Here is a 19,444-nt window from a genome sequence, read left to right as displayed (position 1 = left end):
CACCAGCCACCGCCACCTCTCCCCTCAAAGTGCTGAAATAAAGGGGTGGGAGCCAACACATCTACAAGTATTCCTTTACTTGCTGCCTGTTGCAAACCTGCTCTGTAATGTATAACTTATAAAGTTATCCTGGCTGTAGTAAGACGTGCGCTTGCTTTTGGGCTATACCACGAGGGGTGGGCCATTGCCCCATGCAGGGATGAACTGTTCCATTAGCCTGAACTGAATATATTTGCCAATAGCACATGCAGGGAGGCCATGTGCCACTGGCGCATGCAGAAAAGAGTTGCTGTTAGCATGTACAGAGAGGAGATGTGCTGCTGCATGTGTACGGAGGCTATGCCAATAACAGGTCGAACGGGATTATGTGTTCTTACATAGCGCTTTTAGCCAAATTCCTTCAGCTTTTAAGCACTGTGGTAACGACTATCATCCCATTTCTAATGGTACTTGATTACAGCAAAACAGAGCAGAATGCCACGGGAGCACTGCTGTGCATTGTGGTGGGGGCTGGCGAGGACATGTTCGAGTCAGGCTGAATAAGGAAATGGGAGGGGGAAAATCGGGTACATTTGTCCCCAGTACATTGTGTCCATTTCCAGCACTGATAGTAACTTGTGTGAACAGTCATTCTTCATTATTGCATTTCTTGTAAGAAAGAAGCGACTCCTCTGCGGTCTTCCCTCTGCGCCACACCCATCTAGGCTGCGTCACGTAATTAGAACTTGGGAAGTGCAGGCCGCCCTCCTGCCCAGTAGCTTTCCACCCTTTCTTTGGATGCAACGTTTTAGCCTGTGCAGAAGGGAGCCCTGCCGTTAAGACTGGCAGAGAGGAGATGTGCTGTTATAGCATAGGCAGAGGAGATGCTACGTTAGCACTCAGAGAAGAAATGTCCCCATAGTACGTACCTAGTAAAGATGTGTCATTTGCACATGCTATGGAACAGATGTGCCGTTAGCATGCAGAGCCGAGATGTGCCGTTATGTGCATAGACAGGATGTGGAGTTTGCACATGCTAAATGCACATCCCGTCGCTGCACAGGATGTGCAGTTAGTACGTGCAGGGATGGGATGTGCAGTTAGCATGTGCAGAGAGGATACATCCCGTTAGCATGTGTGTAGAAGGCATGTCGTTAGCATGCACATCTCCTCTGTGCACATGCGTGCAGTTAGCACACATGTACAGAGAGTTGTCCCGCTAGTATGTGCACAGAGAAGATGCACCATTAGCAGATGAGAACAGATGTGCCAATAGCATGAGCAGAGAAGAGATTTGAGGTAACTATGGGTAGAGAGATGTCCTGTCAACGTGTACAAATATCCTGCTTGCTAAACAGAACATGTTCTGTCAATACGTGAAAACAATGTCTGCCACTAGCATATGCACAGAGATGTGCTGTTAGCATGCGCACGGTGTAAAGGTCCAATTTACACATGCAAATGCTAACAGCACATCTCTGAAAATGCTGAAAGGAGATGTGCTTTTACCATGTGCACAGAGTATGTGGCATACTCGTTAGTAAGTGTCAAGAGGAGATGCGTAGCTAGCATGTTCAGGGAGGATATATGCCATTATCAAGTGGAGTGATGTGCTTTTACTATGTGCCCAGGCGGGATGTGGAGTGAAGGGCTCTGCAAAAGCCAAACAACTTTTGATCTACAAAGCTTTTGGTCTATAGGTCTGATTTTACGTATGCATTGGGTGTGTGTGTTGGATAAGTTTTACTCTTGCAGAGGAGAAAACTCATTTTTACTCTCTTGAAATTGCATTTACTCTCTCATTTGAAAAATCATGCGTAAAATACTCCAACCTCAAAATCTTATCTGGAGCACTGCCTGTACTTTAGGCACATATTATCGAACACCTCCAAATCTCCAGTGTGACAGAAAGCAGTGAGTCCCTTCAGGTCTCTTGAAAGCGTTTTATCGTACACAATCTTTTCAAGTGCTTTTGTGGAGGTGAAAATGGCACCAACCACTTCTTCCGTTCCTCCTCCCTCGACAGCGGTCCATGTGCACATTTGTGGAAATGTTGGTTTTCTGTCCATGCATGTATGTTGGTACAATGGTGCATCAATGAACGTCATTTCTCAAGTAAATTTCCACAGATTATCAAAAGTTTTGGAGCACCACCAAAGATGGTTGCTGATGAACTGAGACCATTTAAAAGGTTTTCCGAACCCTTCTTTATCCCAGCAGCTCTAATTTATTTATTGATTTTGAACGTGCCATAAATCAAATTGATGTCAAATGTGTGTAAAGTGCTCTCGCATGGCCTTTGCTATTGAAACGTGCCGGTCGGTGGCTACGTCTATTTCCATTCCCCTGGATTGCAGAAGTTCAATGGATTTGATGAAACCATGTTTCTCCATGGCAACAGAGGATGAAGATTCAGACACCTGTACCACCACAGAACTCACAATTGTTTTACTTTCCATGTCTTGAAAGTGGTAAGTGCAGTACTTTGCGAAAAATCCTGGACTGTCACACTGTCCGTCGCCAGCTAGTCAGAAACCTTTGCTAGAGAATGTACTGTCCATTGTCATGTGTTCCACATTCCAAGCATGACAAATAGCAGGGAATAAGAATTACCTTTTGGTATTTGTAGTATTGAGTTTTTGCAAGGAACTCAAGACCCACAAACTGACAGAAGCTGGAATTTTGCTGGAAAACCATCCACTGAACAGTAAAGCTGCTGAACAAAGTAGATTCCCAGCTGGCACTTTGCAGAGCATCGGTTGAGCAGACCAAAATGTATTATGGAGGTGAACACAGGTTGCTTGTATTTTCGGGTTGGTGCCTTGTAATACTCGAGACACATTCACCAATGGCTCCCCACATATCTTGGCCGCGATTGTATATTGACATTTGAGCATGTGTACAATCTCTTTGGGCAACTATCGAACACAACGTACTTTTGCTCCTTTAGTAGCCAATCGTCCTGCAGTACTGATTTTTGTGAGTAAATGACAAATGACCAGAGGTGGTGGACAATGCTAAAGACTTTCCAAATTGAAGTCGAGATCTTGTGCAAGATCATCAGTAAATTTCGTTGAAGCTTCAACATCTGTCAGTTCATTGATAATGCAACATGAATTGGAGAAACCTCCTAAATTTCAATGTTTTTTTTGATAGAACATTTTTAGCGGGTGATGGGGTCAGCAAGCAGTTGCAATGCATCATCACTTTCTTCATTTTCATGTGTTCGACCTGGCACAAAGTAGCAATGGTCCAGGCTGACTTTGTAAGGGTTGCATGTGACATACCATTCATTTTCCGGCCACTGGACAAATGCGTCACTAGTCTGCTTGTCGACTGTGCCACGCTGCGCCTGAGATATTAGTTGCTCCAATGTGAAATCTGTTTGGCGAGCGGCATCTTTGGTTACAAGCTATGTCTGCGTCTTTATACTCCTCTTCTTGGCTTCTAAAAGATAAATAGAAGATGCTGAATGTATTGCACGCATACAGAACATATGATCTTGCAACTAAAAACCTAGAAAGACTAAAATATCTGCTCAAAAGCTTCTGCAAAACAAACTGGTACGTTCTTTACCCTTGGTTTCTTCATTTGCTTCGAGACAGTGGCCTTCTCTTTGCAGACGGCGACATGAAGCTGCAAAAAAAAATGTATATATGCTTTTTATACAGCAAATTTAATTTCAAACAAACATAAGTGCATATCTACAAATCGAAAACAGCTAGACGGACTGGAAAAGTAGGCAACATAATGAAAATGTATTCAGAATGCAATGCGATGCCCAATTTCACTTCATAAATGTATACCTCGGTCCATGCAACTTCTAAGGCCACATCTGGAGTACATTCCTTGATTAGAGTAATATACAAGAAAAATACAATGTCAGCCAAAGTGCACAATAAAAGTTTGGATTCAACAGAGTACCTTGAAGCTAAGTATTTTACATAGACTTTGAAATATATATTATATAGACTTTGGCCTCCCTGCCTTTCACCTGCCCCCCCTCAAATCCCTGTTACCACTCTATCCACACCCTTTGTCTTCTCTCTCCTCATGATTCCAATTCCTCTTCGCTTTCTTACATAGGCTGGCTTCCCTTTCATTCTCAACTTAAATTCAACTTCCTCTGTCTTGCCCCCCCTACCTCTCCTCTCCTCTCCCCTCGTTCTACACTCCCTCTCGCCCCGTCAGATCTGCAAATCTCTTCCTACTCACTGTTCCTCCATCCCCATGTGCACGTTCTCGTTTCCATTCCTTTCAGCTCCTTGCCCCTCTACACTGGAACACTTTACCTCTCCCTATCCACTCCATCTCCTCTTACTTCTCCTTCCGTTCCTCCCTAAAAGCTCATCTTCTGTACTCCTCGTCTTGTTAACCTTGCTTCTCACTTACTCTTCCTCTGTTTAACTTCTCTCACACATTCCTATGCAAATTGTTCTTTGTACTGTTTTTGATGGTTCGTTTCATATTTTACAATTAAGCTTCCATTTTATTTTCATGTATTCTTGTTTAATGTAAAGTGCTTTGGCGTAAAGCGCCATATAAACCTAATAAAATACTATACTGTTAGGGTAGCTGTCGCAACACAAATAGAACGTTAGTATGGATAAAACCTTGAATCGAGTGTATGTGACTTGATCATAGCATTCAGTTCATATTTCAACTTATATCCATCCGAGTTCAAACATGGACTTGATTTGAGGTCACCCTGTAAAACGTAGTGATTAAAATGTTGCCCTACAAAGGATTTTGCTTTGTAATGTGTCCTTGGTAACTGTTCCCCATTAGGGGGCAGAGGGAGTGCAACGTTACTACCAAAATCAGAAAAGTCTTAAACGGTGCATGGTCACATACATTTATGTCCCAAAATATATCCCATTTTGGATGTACTGCTATTCTTGAAAGTGAAATGTGAATAGAAATACCTCAAGGTGTGGACTTGTTCCAAAAGAAGACGAGATAGTAGTCTAAAATCCCCCATCCACCTATAATACAGCACTTGTTTTAATACGGATTAAAAAGCAAAATGAAACAGAAAAAATGCAATGCAGAAGAAGGTACATACTGAACTGAAATGCATACAATGGTACACACGTACACAAACCCATACCTGCCGCTTTGTACAAATAGCCAGTTCTGCACATAATAGATTTTGATATGTTTACATTGAAAGTATACCGCATGCAAGTAGTTCAATTGCATACAAAGAGTAGTGTATACTTGGTATGTGTATGAGGTTGATGTTGACACCGGAAATGAAATTGATGCTGAATCTTGCTCCTTCATTTTCAGCCCAATGAACGAAAATAGTACAATGGGAAAGGAAAATTAGTTTTTGAAAAGTGGACTTATGAGACGCTATAACATTTCACTTTGTGCGGGTCAGTAGGGCCCATGGCTGTGTCGCTTGCGAGGGTCTGTTCTTCCATCAATGTGCTCTAAGTGAAGAAGGATATGTCAACCAACACATTTCCCAAATATAATTTCGAAGGGGCACTGTGGATCACATTTGCTGGTCAGAGGCTCCAGAAAGCGGGGAAAGATGAAGTATACTAAAATGAAATATTTGACAATTGTCTTGAATCAAGTGACTTTGGAAAATGGAGTAATAGAACAGTGATGTGGATAAACAGATGGAAGATAATACTTATTAAAGCAGACCATCGTCCCACATACCAAGAAACATAACAAACTCAACGTTCACTACTCACCTCACCATCTGCATGCGGAAATTGATTTGGGATGGCATTCAGAAGCAATTTAGCCAGAACCTGTGGGCGACGTTTTTTTGCGTACCTTGACTGGCCGTACATATCCTGGGTAAAGTGCAGGCTGCAGACGCAGAATCGATTGGCCCTCACGTCGGCCTTGATTTCCTGGGCCCTAATTTCAATCTCGTCCACTTCACAACTGCAATTTCTAAGCCATATTCTTATAAAATCAGTATACTTTGGGAATACATGCAGTATAGTGCTCTGAATTTTGGAGTGGTTTGCAGAAGTGCAACAAACAACCACACGTGATGGCGTTTTTGAAGTGCGTGAAATCTGTATAAAGAAATATGAACTATTAGCACAAATAATACTGGATGAATGTGAATAAAGCAATTTAGACCAGATATTTCTCTTTAAAGTTTAATTAGAATAAAGACAAAAAAGCTGTGTGACCTATCCCAGTGAACTCTGCGACAACTTTATTGTACAATTCTTATACTGCACATTCTCTCTACAACGCACAGTGATGAATTGTGGTAGTTATCGAGAAGAAAATACCGGAACTAATCGCTAATGCATAAGCCTTTGAGATACATGAACATTAAAATCCTGGGTACATTTGGTTGTAATCGACATAAACATTCATAGTAACGTTGGATGAACATAGGGAAGTAATTAGTTGACTTACCCTTACTTTGGCGAACAGATTCAGCAAGCAGAGGAACAAGTATCCGGTGAACAGGAAGCTTGATGACTATATACCTAGTAGATCTTCCAGATGTTCTCAAGGTAAATTCCAAGGTGTTCATGAAGGCTTACACAAGTGGGTGTGTATGTGAATGAATGGATGACTTGTTCATAGACACCCACTCTGCCTCCATGGCAATGGTTCCCGTCTGCCATATAAACCCACCTTGCCAGCACGCAGGCAATGGCCTACTCGTACAGCATATCTGGCAATAGGCCCAGCCTTGTGTAACAAACCTGGTTGTCATCAGTGTTCGACAACTTGAGCGGTCACACCCACCCCTCCCCCTTGGGAGCGCACAGTCATAGGTGCGAAATGACATTGATACTGGAAGGGTGTGTGGATGGGCATGAGGCGAGTGCCAAAACACCGGAACAATGCTGAAGGGACACAAACGTTTGATTGCAGGGGCTGGGCTTTGAAGAGGGGAGTCTGGAGACACAGGATCTGGGGAGGCCATGTGGACAATGGTGATCGTGCGGAAAATGCCTTTGAAGTGTACATGGTGTTTGACAACTTGAGCGGTCACATCCACCCCACCCCCATGGGAGCGCACGGCCATAGGTGTGAAATGACATTGATACTGGAAGGCGGATGGATGGGGACAAGGTGAGTGCAAAAGTGCACCAACCGGGCTGGACTGGGCTACTGGGTACTGTGGAAATGTCCCTCTGTGCCTCTGAAGTGTGTGCCTATTTTGTATTTTATTTTCACATATATGAAAAGGGTGGAGCTAGATCAACATTTTTAATATGGGGCCACATTGCAAATGATTTCCAGTGCCTCCATCCGTTCAGTCCACCCGTGCAACAACCATTCTAGCATGACACTCCTAGACGATTGCGCGTGTTCTTGACTCACTGAAAGACTCCTTATTTACTCAGTTGCATTTTATTTAATTGGGTGATGTTGATGGCACCAACAAACTATAAATTGTATACTTGAGGTTGAAGTACAATATGAGAAAATCCCCTGTACTGTCCGCTGTCACTGGGGAATTTGTAGCAAATGGCTCGAACGACACAGGTGGGTATTAATCGTCGATTGCGGTATCCAAGCCTCCCATAAAGCCAACATGTAAACGAACAATAGGCCACCATCCTGTACCACCTGAGAAAGAGAAACATACATAGTTTAATTGAATGAACCTGATAAGTGTAGGAGCCAACTTCAAAAAGTGCATCCGAAATTCGATGGCGTAGTTGCCATTAGAAAAATGAAAGCAGAAATCCTTACAGCACAAGTCCCCACTATATGCTGAAAGAAATAATTATGACGCATCACAGAGGTTTGATCTACCATCTGCCTTGCTTGGAGCCTAGTGATATAGGTGGAGGTGTATTGCCTTTGGCAGAATATACTGTGGCACGGCATTAGGGCTTTGGTGGGTGTTCTGGAACGGTCAGTGCAAGGGGGTCAGATGAGTATCAGCATGAAAGCAACTGGGGGTTTGGGGCTTGTGGGACTCTGGACTGGAAGGGTCGGGGTTGAGAGGTCACATGCAGTTTAATAGAGATGAATGTACACTTGGGATATGGCTTGTCACGTTCTCACACCTTTATTTCAGTAATAATACAGAATTGTAACAACGGCATGGCAGGACTTTCGTAAGAACAGTGCTCGCGCAGAGCTGACAGGGAGAGGCGATGGTGTGTGGGCTTGCTGTGCGAAGCACTGGAGGAGGTAGAGCTGCATTTCTACAGAGAGATGGATCACAATTCAGAGAAAGTAGGAAAAAAAACATGAAATTCAAATGGTCTAGGTATTACAAATGACATCACATCTAGAGTATACTTGTTATTTGGATTGCGTGGCCGAACAGTTCTGCGGCAGCATTCTCTTTCCATAGTTCCGCCTCTGAATACTCAGGCTCGTACTGCTAGGACTGTATTGTTGACATTGTACGACAAAGATTTAACCAAAACGCAAGCAACAAGTGAAATCAGTTCTACTACTATAAGTAGCGGGTCGCAGGTGCTTCGTACTAGTAAGATGGCTCAACCAAGCAGAAACGAGCCACGGGGGGATCTAAACTAAATACAGCAAAACTGTTGACTAAGAAACTAGAGTGTCGCTTGATCAGAAAGGGTCTGTTTATACTTCTTGAGGAAAGCGCTGTCCTGCCATTTCCATGGAGACACGTTAATAACTTGCAGACAGAGAACGTTGAAGCGAGACCTGCATTGGTGGTGTGGAATGGGCTGAACGTGTCTAGTGATGTCCGGGTCCGGTGTTTTGATTTATTGCCGTGAGCACACTTGAACTTGGGACGATCGATCCACGTATAAGATTATCACAAGAGGGCTGCGCCCAACACGTTGTTTTCGCATGTGTAAAAATGAGGAAAACTAAGGTAAGCTGCATCGTAAACTTTTTTACGATCGATCACTGTATGCTTATAACGACTGGCCCGAACTATCAGGACGATAACATTTTTGAGCGCACTATTCCTTTAACATGACCAAGCGATTCCTTCCCTGTATAGCCGAGAGCGTTGTATGGTACACTGGTTTGGGGGTGCGGGGCACTTTACAGTGACCAAGAACTGCCGAAAACAGTATATGATCACTAGTGCCTATGTCGACAGCTTTAAACTCCCTGCAATCCTTAAGGACCTGACATTACTATATAATCAATGGTTGAAGCATATACTCCGCTTCTCCACGTTTTAGCTGGTGGAACATCCCCATAGATAGAGCCATTTGCGATGAATAGATTTGTGCGCCAAAGAAATTTGACCATATACAACCATTCCGACAAGAAACCCCTCTATAAGCTTCCCTGTAAATTCCCCCCCCCCCCCCCCAGACAATTGGAGTTCAGGTAACCCGCCACCAATACATTTTCCTCTGGATAGGTAATTCATTCGAATAACAATATGTCCGCTAACTCCTCCAAATTGGAATGCATAGGACTCTAATATAAATTGATCAATACCAATAATATACAGGTGAACTGAGCGGGGAAACGGATACTAACTGGCAAAATTCCTTGTAATTTTGAGGTCAGTTGTTCGATAGTCTTTACCCAGGAGTTGCGACCACTAGCCCCCTGACCACCACTCCACAACCCCCCAGTTCACATTGGTTGTGGGCTGATTAAATGTAGTGAAACCATCCAATTTTAAGGGACTCCCTCAACCATGTCTCTTGTAATAGGATCAGTTTGATCTTTAAAGATGTATTTCCTCATCTTTTCACCCTTGAACGAACTTGAGCATTTCAAATAACAATTTTCGGACTCCCATCCACTAAAGTAAATCTTCCACACATTCAGTTTCTGGAATACTTCAGTGAAGATTCCAGGAAGTAATGTCCAAAATTTGTTTGTCATTACCCTGTTCCTTCCTCCCACATCCATCGCCCTCCCCCTTGATGCCCACATGGCTTTCTCTTTCAAGAAACCCCCCTCTTCCCTTCAATTTGGTGTGGGTAATCCCCGACCTTTGATTTTGTTTAAGGGCAGTGTTGGAGATACTTCCAACCCCAGATCTAGAAATTCCCTTGCTGAATTCAACATAGCCCCTACACCCAATTGTGATTTCATCACCACCTCCACTATGTTTGTGATCTGATCATACGGGAAGCTTATGCGATCAATATCATGGGAGGAAAGTAAAAATAAATCACAGATTTGTCTTGTTACAGCCGAAATATTTCCCCTATTCAGGCCAGCTTGACCGCGGGTGGGATCAGTTCTCTTTAGCCATATTATGGGTATGGAAAGGGGGCTCCTTCCTGTCAAAGATCTTCTTCCACAGCCAACACCTCATTCGCCTTGGGCGTACAATTCGCCCCCTGAGTCTTTGGATCATCTTCCACTATATTTCTGATGAAATTTTCAGTATCCCCATTTAATCGGGTGATGTCAAACAGACATGTGCGGGGGTCATGGTGGGAAGCGTGGTTTGTTCCACTGTTCAAGGGCGATGAGGCTGATCCTAAGAACTATCGTCCTCTTGGATTCATTAGGCAAACTTTTTGCATCAGTGGATCCAACAGAAGCAGTACGAAGTGTAATCACATCGGTTTTGGAAGAAGCAGAAACGGAAGGTTTCATAAATCACCGAAAAAAACAATTTCTCACAAATCTACACCCATTAATGCCAGTTATTTACACATTGCCCAAAATTCAATTCATAAACACCCACAAAATCCCCCAGGAAGACTGATCATAGCGGCAACCAACAGTTTATTAGAGCCATTAGCTCAATACATTGACAGAGCAGTTTAACCACTTAAACGGAAATTCACCACATACATCAAGGATACTAATGAATTTTTGTTGAAATTACACAACATCCAATACAATGAAGACAACAACTACTTATTCACTATGAACGTGACAAGCCTCTATACAAACATTACAAATCAAGGAGGTCTTGAAGCTATGGAATGGCTGTTACTCATGGAACCCGAAGCCTGCACTGCAGACTGCCTTTTTATTTTGAAATTATTAAAGATTGTGCTAAATAACAATTTCTTTATGTTTGAGGAAAGGTATTTTGTTCAAATCTCCAGCACTTCAATGGGGGCCTCAGTGGCCCCAACTTATGCCAACACATACATGGCATATTTGGAAGAGCATAATGTGATCAATAACAATAAATGGAATAAACATCTCAAACTTTTTGTGAGGTGTATAGATGATCTTTTTGGCACTTGGGACGGCACCCTTGAAGAACTCGCTGCATTTTTTAACTTCATGCACGCATTGGCTCCCAGAATAAAATTTACCTCAAAAGTGAGCAAGTCATCAATTGACTTTCTAGACGTAAGAGTCTACCTGAAAGAAGGCAACCTACAGACCACAATCTTTACAAAGGAAACAGACAGAAACAGTCTTCTACACGCTAGAAGTTTTCACCCAAAAAATACACCTTTTCCAGTATTCCTCCCGCACCCCCGTTTCCCCCACCCACCGAGTCAATTTTTGAGATACCAGAGGATTATCTCAGACGATACAGATTATGCAAGCAAGACTCAAGATCTAACAAAACAAATTGAAGAATGAGGATACCATCGCCAGACGGTTGAACAGTGTGAAAATAAAGCCACACAAATCCAAAGACAAGAAAATCTAGGCCCCAAAGAAAAGAAAAAAAGCAAAACAGTTGGTATATGTGACAACCTGTTCAAATCAGAGCAAGAAAATAAGGAGGATTGTGGAAAAACATTGGAAAATTCTGACACTAGATCCAACCCTGGCAAAATTATTCCCTACTCCGCCATTATTTGCTTACAGCAAAAGCAGATCAATACAAGACAATCTAATCAGAGCAGATTTCTCAGCAATAAGAACCATAAACTCAAAACACAAGGGAACCCTCCCATGCAGCAATTGCAACAATTCTTTTTTTTAAAAAATGTTTTTAAAATAATTTTTATTGTATAAATATTAATTCTGATACAGGTATCAACAAGTTACATACTTTGAATGCAACAAGAACAATTAAGAATAACATATTGAATGATTGAGTTCAATTGTAAAAGTACATCAATATAAATAATTCATTTGTTAAATTCACTTACATTTTTGTATGAACTAAAGTTGGTATTAACAGCATAACTATAACCGGTTGTGTTGGAATAGAAGTAACTCTAGTCTGTAAAGAGTGATTTATATGTGGTGAATATAAAGATAAGGGGGGGAGACGTACAGGGAGACAGACACTAGACATATAAGGACTAGGAGGGTAGAGGCTGGGGGGGAGAATGGGTATATTAGAAAATGTTATCAAAATAATTTAATTATTTCAAATATTGTTTAGTTATGGCATTTCATTTTGAGTATAGACATATGGATAGTGATGAAGACATAAAAGTGTACAGGCTATTGCAGTAGTCCAGTTTGGATTGTATGAGGGCTCTAGCAAGAGTGAGGCAGCTATTAGATGATGGGAAGGTTCTACTGGCCCTAATAAGCTTACCGGTGTAGGCGGAGGCTGAGGCGATCATGTTAGTTTGTTTGGTGAGGTTAGAGTTGGCATCAAGGTAAAAAGTTTTCATGCTTTCGGCAATAGGGATGGTGTGACCATCGATAATTATGTTGTAGTTGGGATTAAGTTTGTCATAAATCTTCGCAGACTACAGAATAAAGAAAGAGTCCAGCTACTCTATGGAATACCATCAAGCACAACAACATTCCAAGATGGCGCCTGGAATAATCAGGGAATGCAACACAGTTTGCATTACTCAGGAACCATCACTGTTTCCCAGACAACGGCAACAGGAAGAATACCAAAGACAGCGAACACTCGTGTCGGATTTGTAGAGTCAATGGAAGCGGTGACTCGGCTCTTTGAATAGGAGAAACGAACACCACACCAAAGAACAGAAGACAGTGCAACATCAGCATCTGGAGTGCTAGCACGTACTGGAGGAAGACGAACAACGTGATACACACACGTTACACAGATCACACGGAATTAAGTAAATACAGAATGGAATACACCGCATCAAGGCACACTTTAAAAAAATGCCATTAGACGAGGTTACTAAAACAGCGCACTAAGCTAAAAGAATTCTCTGACCATTTTTCACAGGCGGGATACACAATGGAGGCAGCAAATAAAAACTGTGCCAATTGAAAACAATCCAAGAAAGAACCAGATAATTATCTACGTGTGCAATTGATAACAAACACTATTGAGTCCAGAACCACCGCGAAGACGGTGAGTAGATGGATGCCTATACTTTATAAATTCTACTGTGAAGTGGGACCCAGTGCTTGTTAAGCGTCTGAGTCCCACTCACGGTTTTACAAAACTGAAGCCATTAAAATGTCAGTAAAACATGTATTTTTTAACTAGGCGTCAACGCATGATAGCGTTGAACTCCAGATAACACAACAGGTTGTCACTCCTTTTCAAATCTTTTCCAGCAAATGGACACAAAGGACACAGGTCAAAATCAAACTAGCCACTAAATGGGGGTGGGGGGTGCATCCATTTGTCAAAGGGGCTCCATAAAATCCTACGACACTGGTTGATGAATAAGTAGGTCTGTAACAGAGCCACTTGGAAAATAACGTTTTTTGAAAGGATTGTCTGGCACAAAGGGAATCATTTCTGTGCTCTACAAAATATTAGAGATTGAGAAACTCGTACCATCGGTTAACTCCAAAGAATACTGGGAACGGGACCAGACTATCCTCTCACCCCAGCCCAGAATAAAGGTATGATGATTGGCAAAGGGCAAGAGGGTCCACCACATGTATACAACACAGAAGATGAGACTAGGCCTCATGCCAGAATGTTGCAGGGAGTGTAGGAGAGTGGGTGCAGGGGAGAGCGTGGAGCCTTCGTCCAAATCTGGGTGGACTGCCTAGTGCTGAAACCTTTCTGGAGGGAGATTCTACTGGTTTTGGGAAACCTACTAGGAGAGGAGATGCCCTGGAAGACTGGAGCTGTCCTCAAGGGAATTCCCATCAAAGATGTATGCTCTGAAATCCTCAAAGGACAAACTGATCACATCATTACTAACGGCTATACAACTCTTTGAAATTGACACATTTTGTTTTACATCCTGTAGGAGTGCCCTTAGTATGATTGTTACTATTGGCCCAAATTTACCAACTGATGCTGAAGAAAACCAGATTTGTTACGGGGAGGAGGTGAGGGGTTAAGGTAGAGGAATGGAATACTACATTATTCGATAGGAGTTTTCTATTTTTCTACAGATGTGAAAGTTATTCTTGCTGTTGCACCAGAATATTAGATCAATTTCTGTAGAGATGTTTTCTATAAAAACAACTTGGAGAAAAAGAAAATGTGCAAAAATGGCAGGAAGCGCAGAAATACACCTTGCGCGGCTCAGCAGAACTGCCACCTCAAAGTTCCAGAAGCAAAGCAGCAAGAGAGGGACAGGTGCAGGTTCAGGGCAAAGCCTAAATACCACTACAGAAAGAAAGGGTCTGGCCAAAGGCCAGCCAGCCAATACCTAAAGGAGGTTCGGGGGGAAAAACGTCCAGTGATTCTGTTTAGTTACTGGAGTTGCCACTTACCCCAAGCCACCACCACGGGACGCTAGTCAGAGCCCAGGGATCAACACTGGCCTAGACCACTTAGGACCAATATGCAGGCAATATCATTCCAAGGCCACCTCGTGGTTGGCCTGAACAAAGGAAACAAAATGGCTGAGGGCAGGATGAAATAAAAACATTGGTAACCCAATGGCAACCAAAAAGGTACATTGGATCACTTATGAGGGGTCAGTAATGCAAGGCGGACAACCGCTTCTATGTTTCTCAGAATTTAACATTTTATTAAAAGATGCAAATAAATCCTTGCTAAGCCTACTCTATCAAAGTTCCCTACCTAGTATACGAAATAAGGGAATCGCTCCTAACAGAAACAAACTGGCCCTCACACTGAACAAACCATATAAAATACATGAACAACATCATAAAGGAATGAATAATAAACACAGTAATTTGGATGGTCTTCACCTGTCCTGGGTAACTCCCTTCCCCAGGCTTGTTCTAAGTCAATTTCCCTTCATGTTCAAAGAGAAGAATAAAGTTGCAGATAAAGCAAAAGTTCACCAAACAAAAATCCACTGGTAACAGTTCTTAAGCTTCCAAAAAAGACCCCATTCCAATGTTAGCCAAGGAAACGGCACCAATGGTTATCCTGGATGTCGGCCTTCCAGGATGGCTTTGTTACAGTTCAGAAAATAATTAGCCACTTGTTCAACTGTTCATAGCCTCTGCAGTATAGCTGGTATAATTGTCAGGATGCTTCTTCTTGGGTTGTTATAGTCCTCTTAAGAACCTCCTTTCTAATATTATCACTATGGAAACCGACTCCTTGGTTACACAGTGCACAGTGAAACACTTGTGTATAGGCGCGTTATAAATGCCATAGCATACTACCATTGCTGCGGTCTTATACACAACCACAGTTCTGGTACGGATAGGCATTTTAAAGACAAAACACTTAGACCTCTACAGGTAGGCAAGGCACTCTTCTTTGTTTCATGACAGGGGCAGCCTCTTTGCCTCTTCAGTCTGCCTTACTGCTGCAAAGATAACCTGTCTCTGCTTCCAGAATTACTTTCTCATTACAACAGCCTTAGCATTACACGTTCATTAGTTAATCTTCTTACAAGCTGCCAGCTCCCTTGCCCAGCTTTCTATATAACTTCTTGGTTCCAGTAGCTACCTTGAAGCTGTATTGCCACACTACTAGCTTCAGATAATATCTCACTTGTATCAGAGGAAACTTCCCCGTTAAATGGATTGCTTTAAACCGTTTTTTTTTTTTTTTGCTATAGGAAGGGTTCGCATCTTGACTTGGGCACTGCTTGCTCACCTTATTAATTCAACAATTTAGAGATACAAGGTTCAGTCTTCAAAGGAAAAATTATTTTCAGTATAAACCAGTGGGGTAGATTTTCAACTTCAGTTTTCTGTAAGAGATTGTATTCCCATGTATTACTCTGAGATAATTTCGACTCCGGTCAGGGAATCTTAATTGGTCACACACGACCTTCCTTTGATGTCGTGAAAGTTAGCTTCAGAGTTTTAAGAGACTTTTGAGAATGATCTCACTTTTAATTGGAAACATGTGACCACTCTGTTAATATTATAACGTTCCAAAAATGGAAATGAAATGCTTTTCTTCATACACAAGCATTATAACTTTTTACTCAAAGTGCGCGTGTTAAATTTCCATTGTGTAGAACAACTTCCACAATGGCAAACAACTTCTACTCGCTTCCACTCTTTTACGTGAGCCACTTTAAAGGCGGTAAATTACTGGCAAGAGTTTGAGTGAACCTGAACTTCGAGCCTCTCATCGGCTCCAGGAACACTGCGATTGCGTGTTGCTTCAACTTCCCGACTTCTACTTCTTCTACAACTTTAGGCACCCTTGGGACCCACACCCCTCTGCAGCACGGGTGTCTTCGGCCCTGCTATGCCAACTTGAGTCTCCTGCACTCCTCTGTCCCTCGACTTGCTTCTTGCTACGGGCCTCAGGCTTCAGCGTGTCGCTGCAATTACAGCCAGTAGGCGCACCTGGGAAGACCTTTGATTTCAGCACGACTCTCTCCGTTCAGCCCTGGCAAGGCAGTGTTTGTGAACAAAGGACCCTGTCTGAACTTGCAGGTGAAATCTGCTCTCTCCTTGTCCCGGCATCTCTTAAATGATCACACTTCCTCATAAACTGCCAGCCTCGTGCTCTTCGCCTTCTACTACTACTAGCCTTCCTCCACCTGCTTCTCTCCCACCTCCCTCTCTCTTCCCCATTTTACTGCAGCCTTTTATGCCTCTTAGGTGGGGTAATTGATTTCAGGTGCAGGCTATTGTTAATTGCCTCACCGTGGCAGGGGCCGTTGGGCCTAAGTGCCTGTTCTCTACTTCTACATGCCTCTTCTTCGTCTCAGTCCCTATGGGATTCTGGGACATCTAGCTCACTTTCCCAAATTTAGGTTTTCTTCTTGTAACTTATTAAGGGTAGATTTAATTTCCTTAGTATTTGTAACAGAGGGACCATACGTGTTAACCCTATTAAAGGAATATGTGCCAGAGAAGGCAACCTTTTCACTATTTTATTTAATGTACTCTTGATATTGAGGAGGACATGTGATGGTAGGGCTAAATAAGATGTTTTCTTTGGGTGTTAAAATGACAAGCCATAACCTCCTCTGTCACAGTGCTAAGAATATTCCGTTCAGAGGAAAAATACCATGCCTTATCCCACAGAATCTCCTCACTACCATGGGCCCTGCCTCCACCCAAGTGATCCTCTCGCAGTACACCAACCTCAGGGTTGGGGATCAGGAAGCGTCTGCCCTCCCCTGTCCACCTGGGAGCAGACTTTAGGCAGGTTTTTAGTGAGGGCTCCACAGGATTCCACCCATACTCTTGCAGTTAAATGGCTTGCACCCCTGTGAAACCAAAACTAAAATCTAGCTCCCACCAATGTAGGGTGATAGGCACACCATAGTGCAAAAATGGGGGGGGGGGGGGACTGAGCGGCACCTCTGGGACTGGGTTATTAGCAAGCCAGTACCTTTTACCTAAGGTTAAAAAATAAAAGGGTCATAAATGCAGTGGCATTTCGGGAGAAGAAACACTGGCCACCAAAAAGAAGTCTAGGATCCAAAAACACATGCAGGTGGAGGGAAGCAAAAAGATGAGGGGCCTAAAAAGTGGCCCTAAAATCCCCAATAACCAGAAATTGTGACTTAATATTATTCATGAAGACATGCGTGCTACATTCTCTGTAAGCCAACATATCCCTAGAAGGAACAGTATACCGTTGTTTCATCGACGAGCATTTTTACGACTGCCTTTTTAACGTGGACATAATTATGAAAAAGTCATCAACATTCTTTTTGGGAGCGGTGCGAAATGGCAGATAAAGGGTTGGTGGGGGTCTGGAATAGTTTAAAATTGGTGGGGGAAGGAGGATTGGTAGGACCGCCCCGCAAAAAAATTCAATAACTTTTTTTTGTAATGGTGTCCATGTAAAAAAGGCTGTCGCTACAATGACTGCCGGCGGAATTACATGGTTCTTAATCTATAGCTTTTGGAAAAAGAAATCCTGGGTTCTGAAGAAAATGCACAATTTGAATGGTTTCTGAATTACCTGTATTCAAATGAAGTCTTGACTACAAACGTCCTTTCAGAGACAACCTTGAAATATATACATGTGGCGCTCTACATTTTATGTTGAAGGAGATGACCCCCTTGCTTCTGTATAATCATTCCCTTATCATGGCTTCTCTTCCACCAACCCAGTCTCCCATCTTTGATTGTAATATGCACTTTCGACCCCACTTCAAATCTGGAGTTCTGCTACTGTCTAGAGTTGAACTCTTATTGTAACGTCAAGTAGACTTTTGTATTGCCGTTTTCTGTAATTGCCAGACTATTTAATGATGTACGGTAAGGGCTTTGCGATTTGTATTATAAAGTTGTGGGATATTCTAAACTGGAGAACCATTGATACAGGTAAAGCCTTTACTACAGATCTTGCAGATTTTTTTAAACTATCCTGTGATTTCTTTCCTTTTACAGGTAAAAGCAGCTTTGTGGGCCCTCCAGGGTGGTACATCAGTTGTAATTGCCAATGGTACCCATCCAAAGATCTCTGGGCATGTCATCACAGACATTGTGGAAGGGAAGAAAGTTGGCACTTTCTTCTCCGACGTGAAACCTGCAGGTGAGTTGAGGTTATCCATCTCCCCCTACATGAATGCATTTGGAAACGTTTTGAGTAGAGCATTGGAGCAGCTTGCAAAGCTTTTCAGAGGCTTGAATTCGAGAAAAGATGCTCCTTACTTTTTTTTTTAACTAAAATGAACAATGTGAATACCAATGCCAAATGTTAAATGCCCAGGTAATGTCACATACTGGGAAGCTCTAAGCATTTTTATAGGGCATTCAAGGCAATTCATTGAAAATAAACATTTGAGTGTGTTTTGCTAGTTCTCTTAAGAGTTGACAAGGAGATCTAGAAAGCACCACCATGCCACCAGACTGAGGGTGTCCTCTTCTAAACCTGAAACTCATTTTACATTATGGTATTTGCAGGTGCCTTTTTCCATGTTTCATGTATATGAAGGTCTCCAGTGGCAGGGGGCGGAGTCGGGGGGGATCTATTGTGAATATTAGTGGACTGGAGAGAATAGGTTTGGGCACATTTTGAATGACATTTCTGTAGTTCTGAAACAATATGCTGTGCCTGAAACCTATACATGTTAGTTGCAAGTACAGTCTGTCCTGAAAATGTTGTAAGGAAAGCACTATGTACAAATCCCGAGATGTCACTTCTCCACCACAGGAAGCCCCTTACCATGATTTTATTTGTATCCCATGAGGCCAGGGTGGTGAGGCTGCTTCCCGATAGTCCCCCTGGGGTTGGTGCACAGCGGGAGAATCTCATGGGGAGAAACTCCCCCCTCTGCTAACAAGGGAGAACATCTCGGGAGAACACGGTATGCCACCCCTCCACCCACACCCTGTACTCCTTCCTATCCCATAAAACCCAACT

The 19,444-nt window shown here is 42.7% G+C and overlaps 1 protein-coding gene across 2 annotated transcripts in view; it reads left to right on the top strand.

Moving 5' to 3' along the window:
- The window catches only part of ALDH18A1 (aldehyde dehydrogenase 18 family member A1), a 1,219,662-nt gene that overhangs the window by 620,090 nt on the left and 580,128 nt on the right, over nucleotides 1-19,444 (top strand). For both annotated transcript variants that reach the window (XM_069611512.1, XM_069611511.1), the window contains exon 9: nucleotides 18,469-18,613. In XM_069611512.1, coding sequence (XP_069467613.1) covers nucleotides 18,469-18,613 — 145 coding nt within the window. The remainder of the gene's footprint in view (nucleotides 1-18,468; nucleotides 18,614-19,444) is intronic.

This window comes from Ambystoma mexicanum, chromosome 8, assembly GCF_040938575.1.
Source record: "Ambystoma mexicanum isolate Mex_15411 chromosome 8, UKY_AmexF1_1, whole genome shotgun sequence".
Classification (NCBI taxonomy): domain Eukaryota; kingdom Metazoa; phylum Chordata; class Amphibia; order Caudata; family Ambystomatidae; genus Ambystoma; species Ambystoma mexicanum.
The sequence above is the reverse complement of the archived record's forward strand: the minus strand, read 5'-3'. Positions and strand labels throughout refer to the sequence as shown.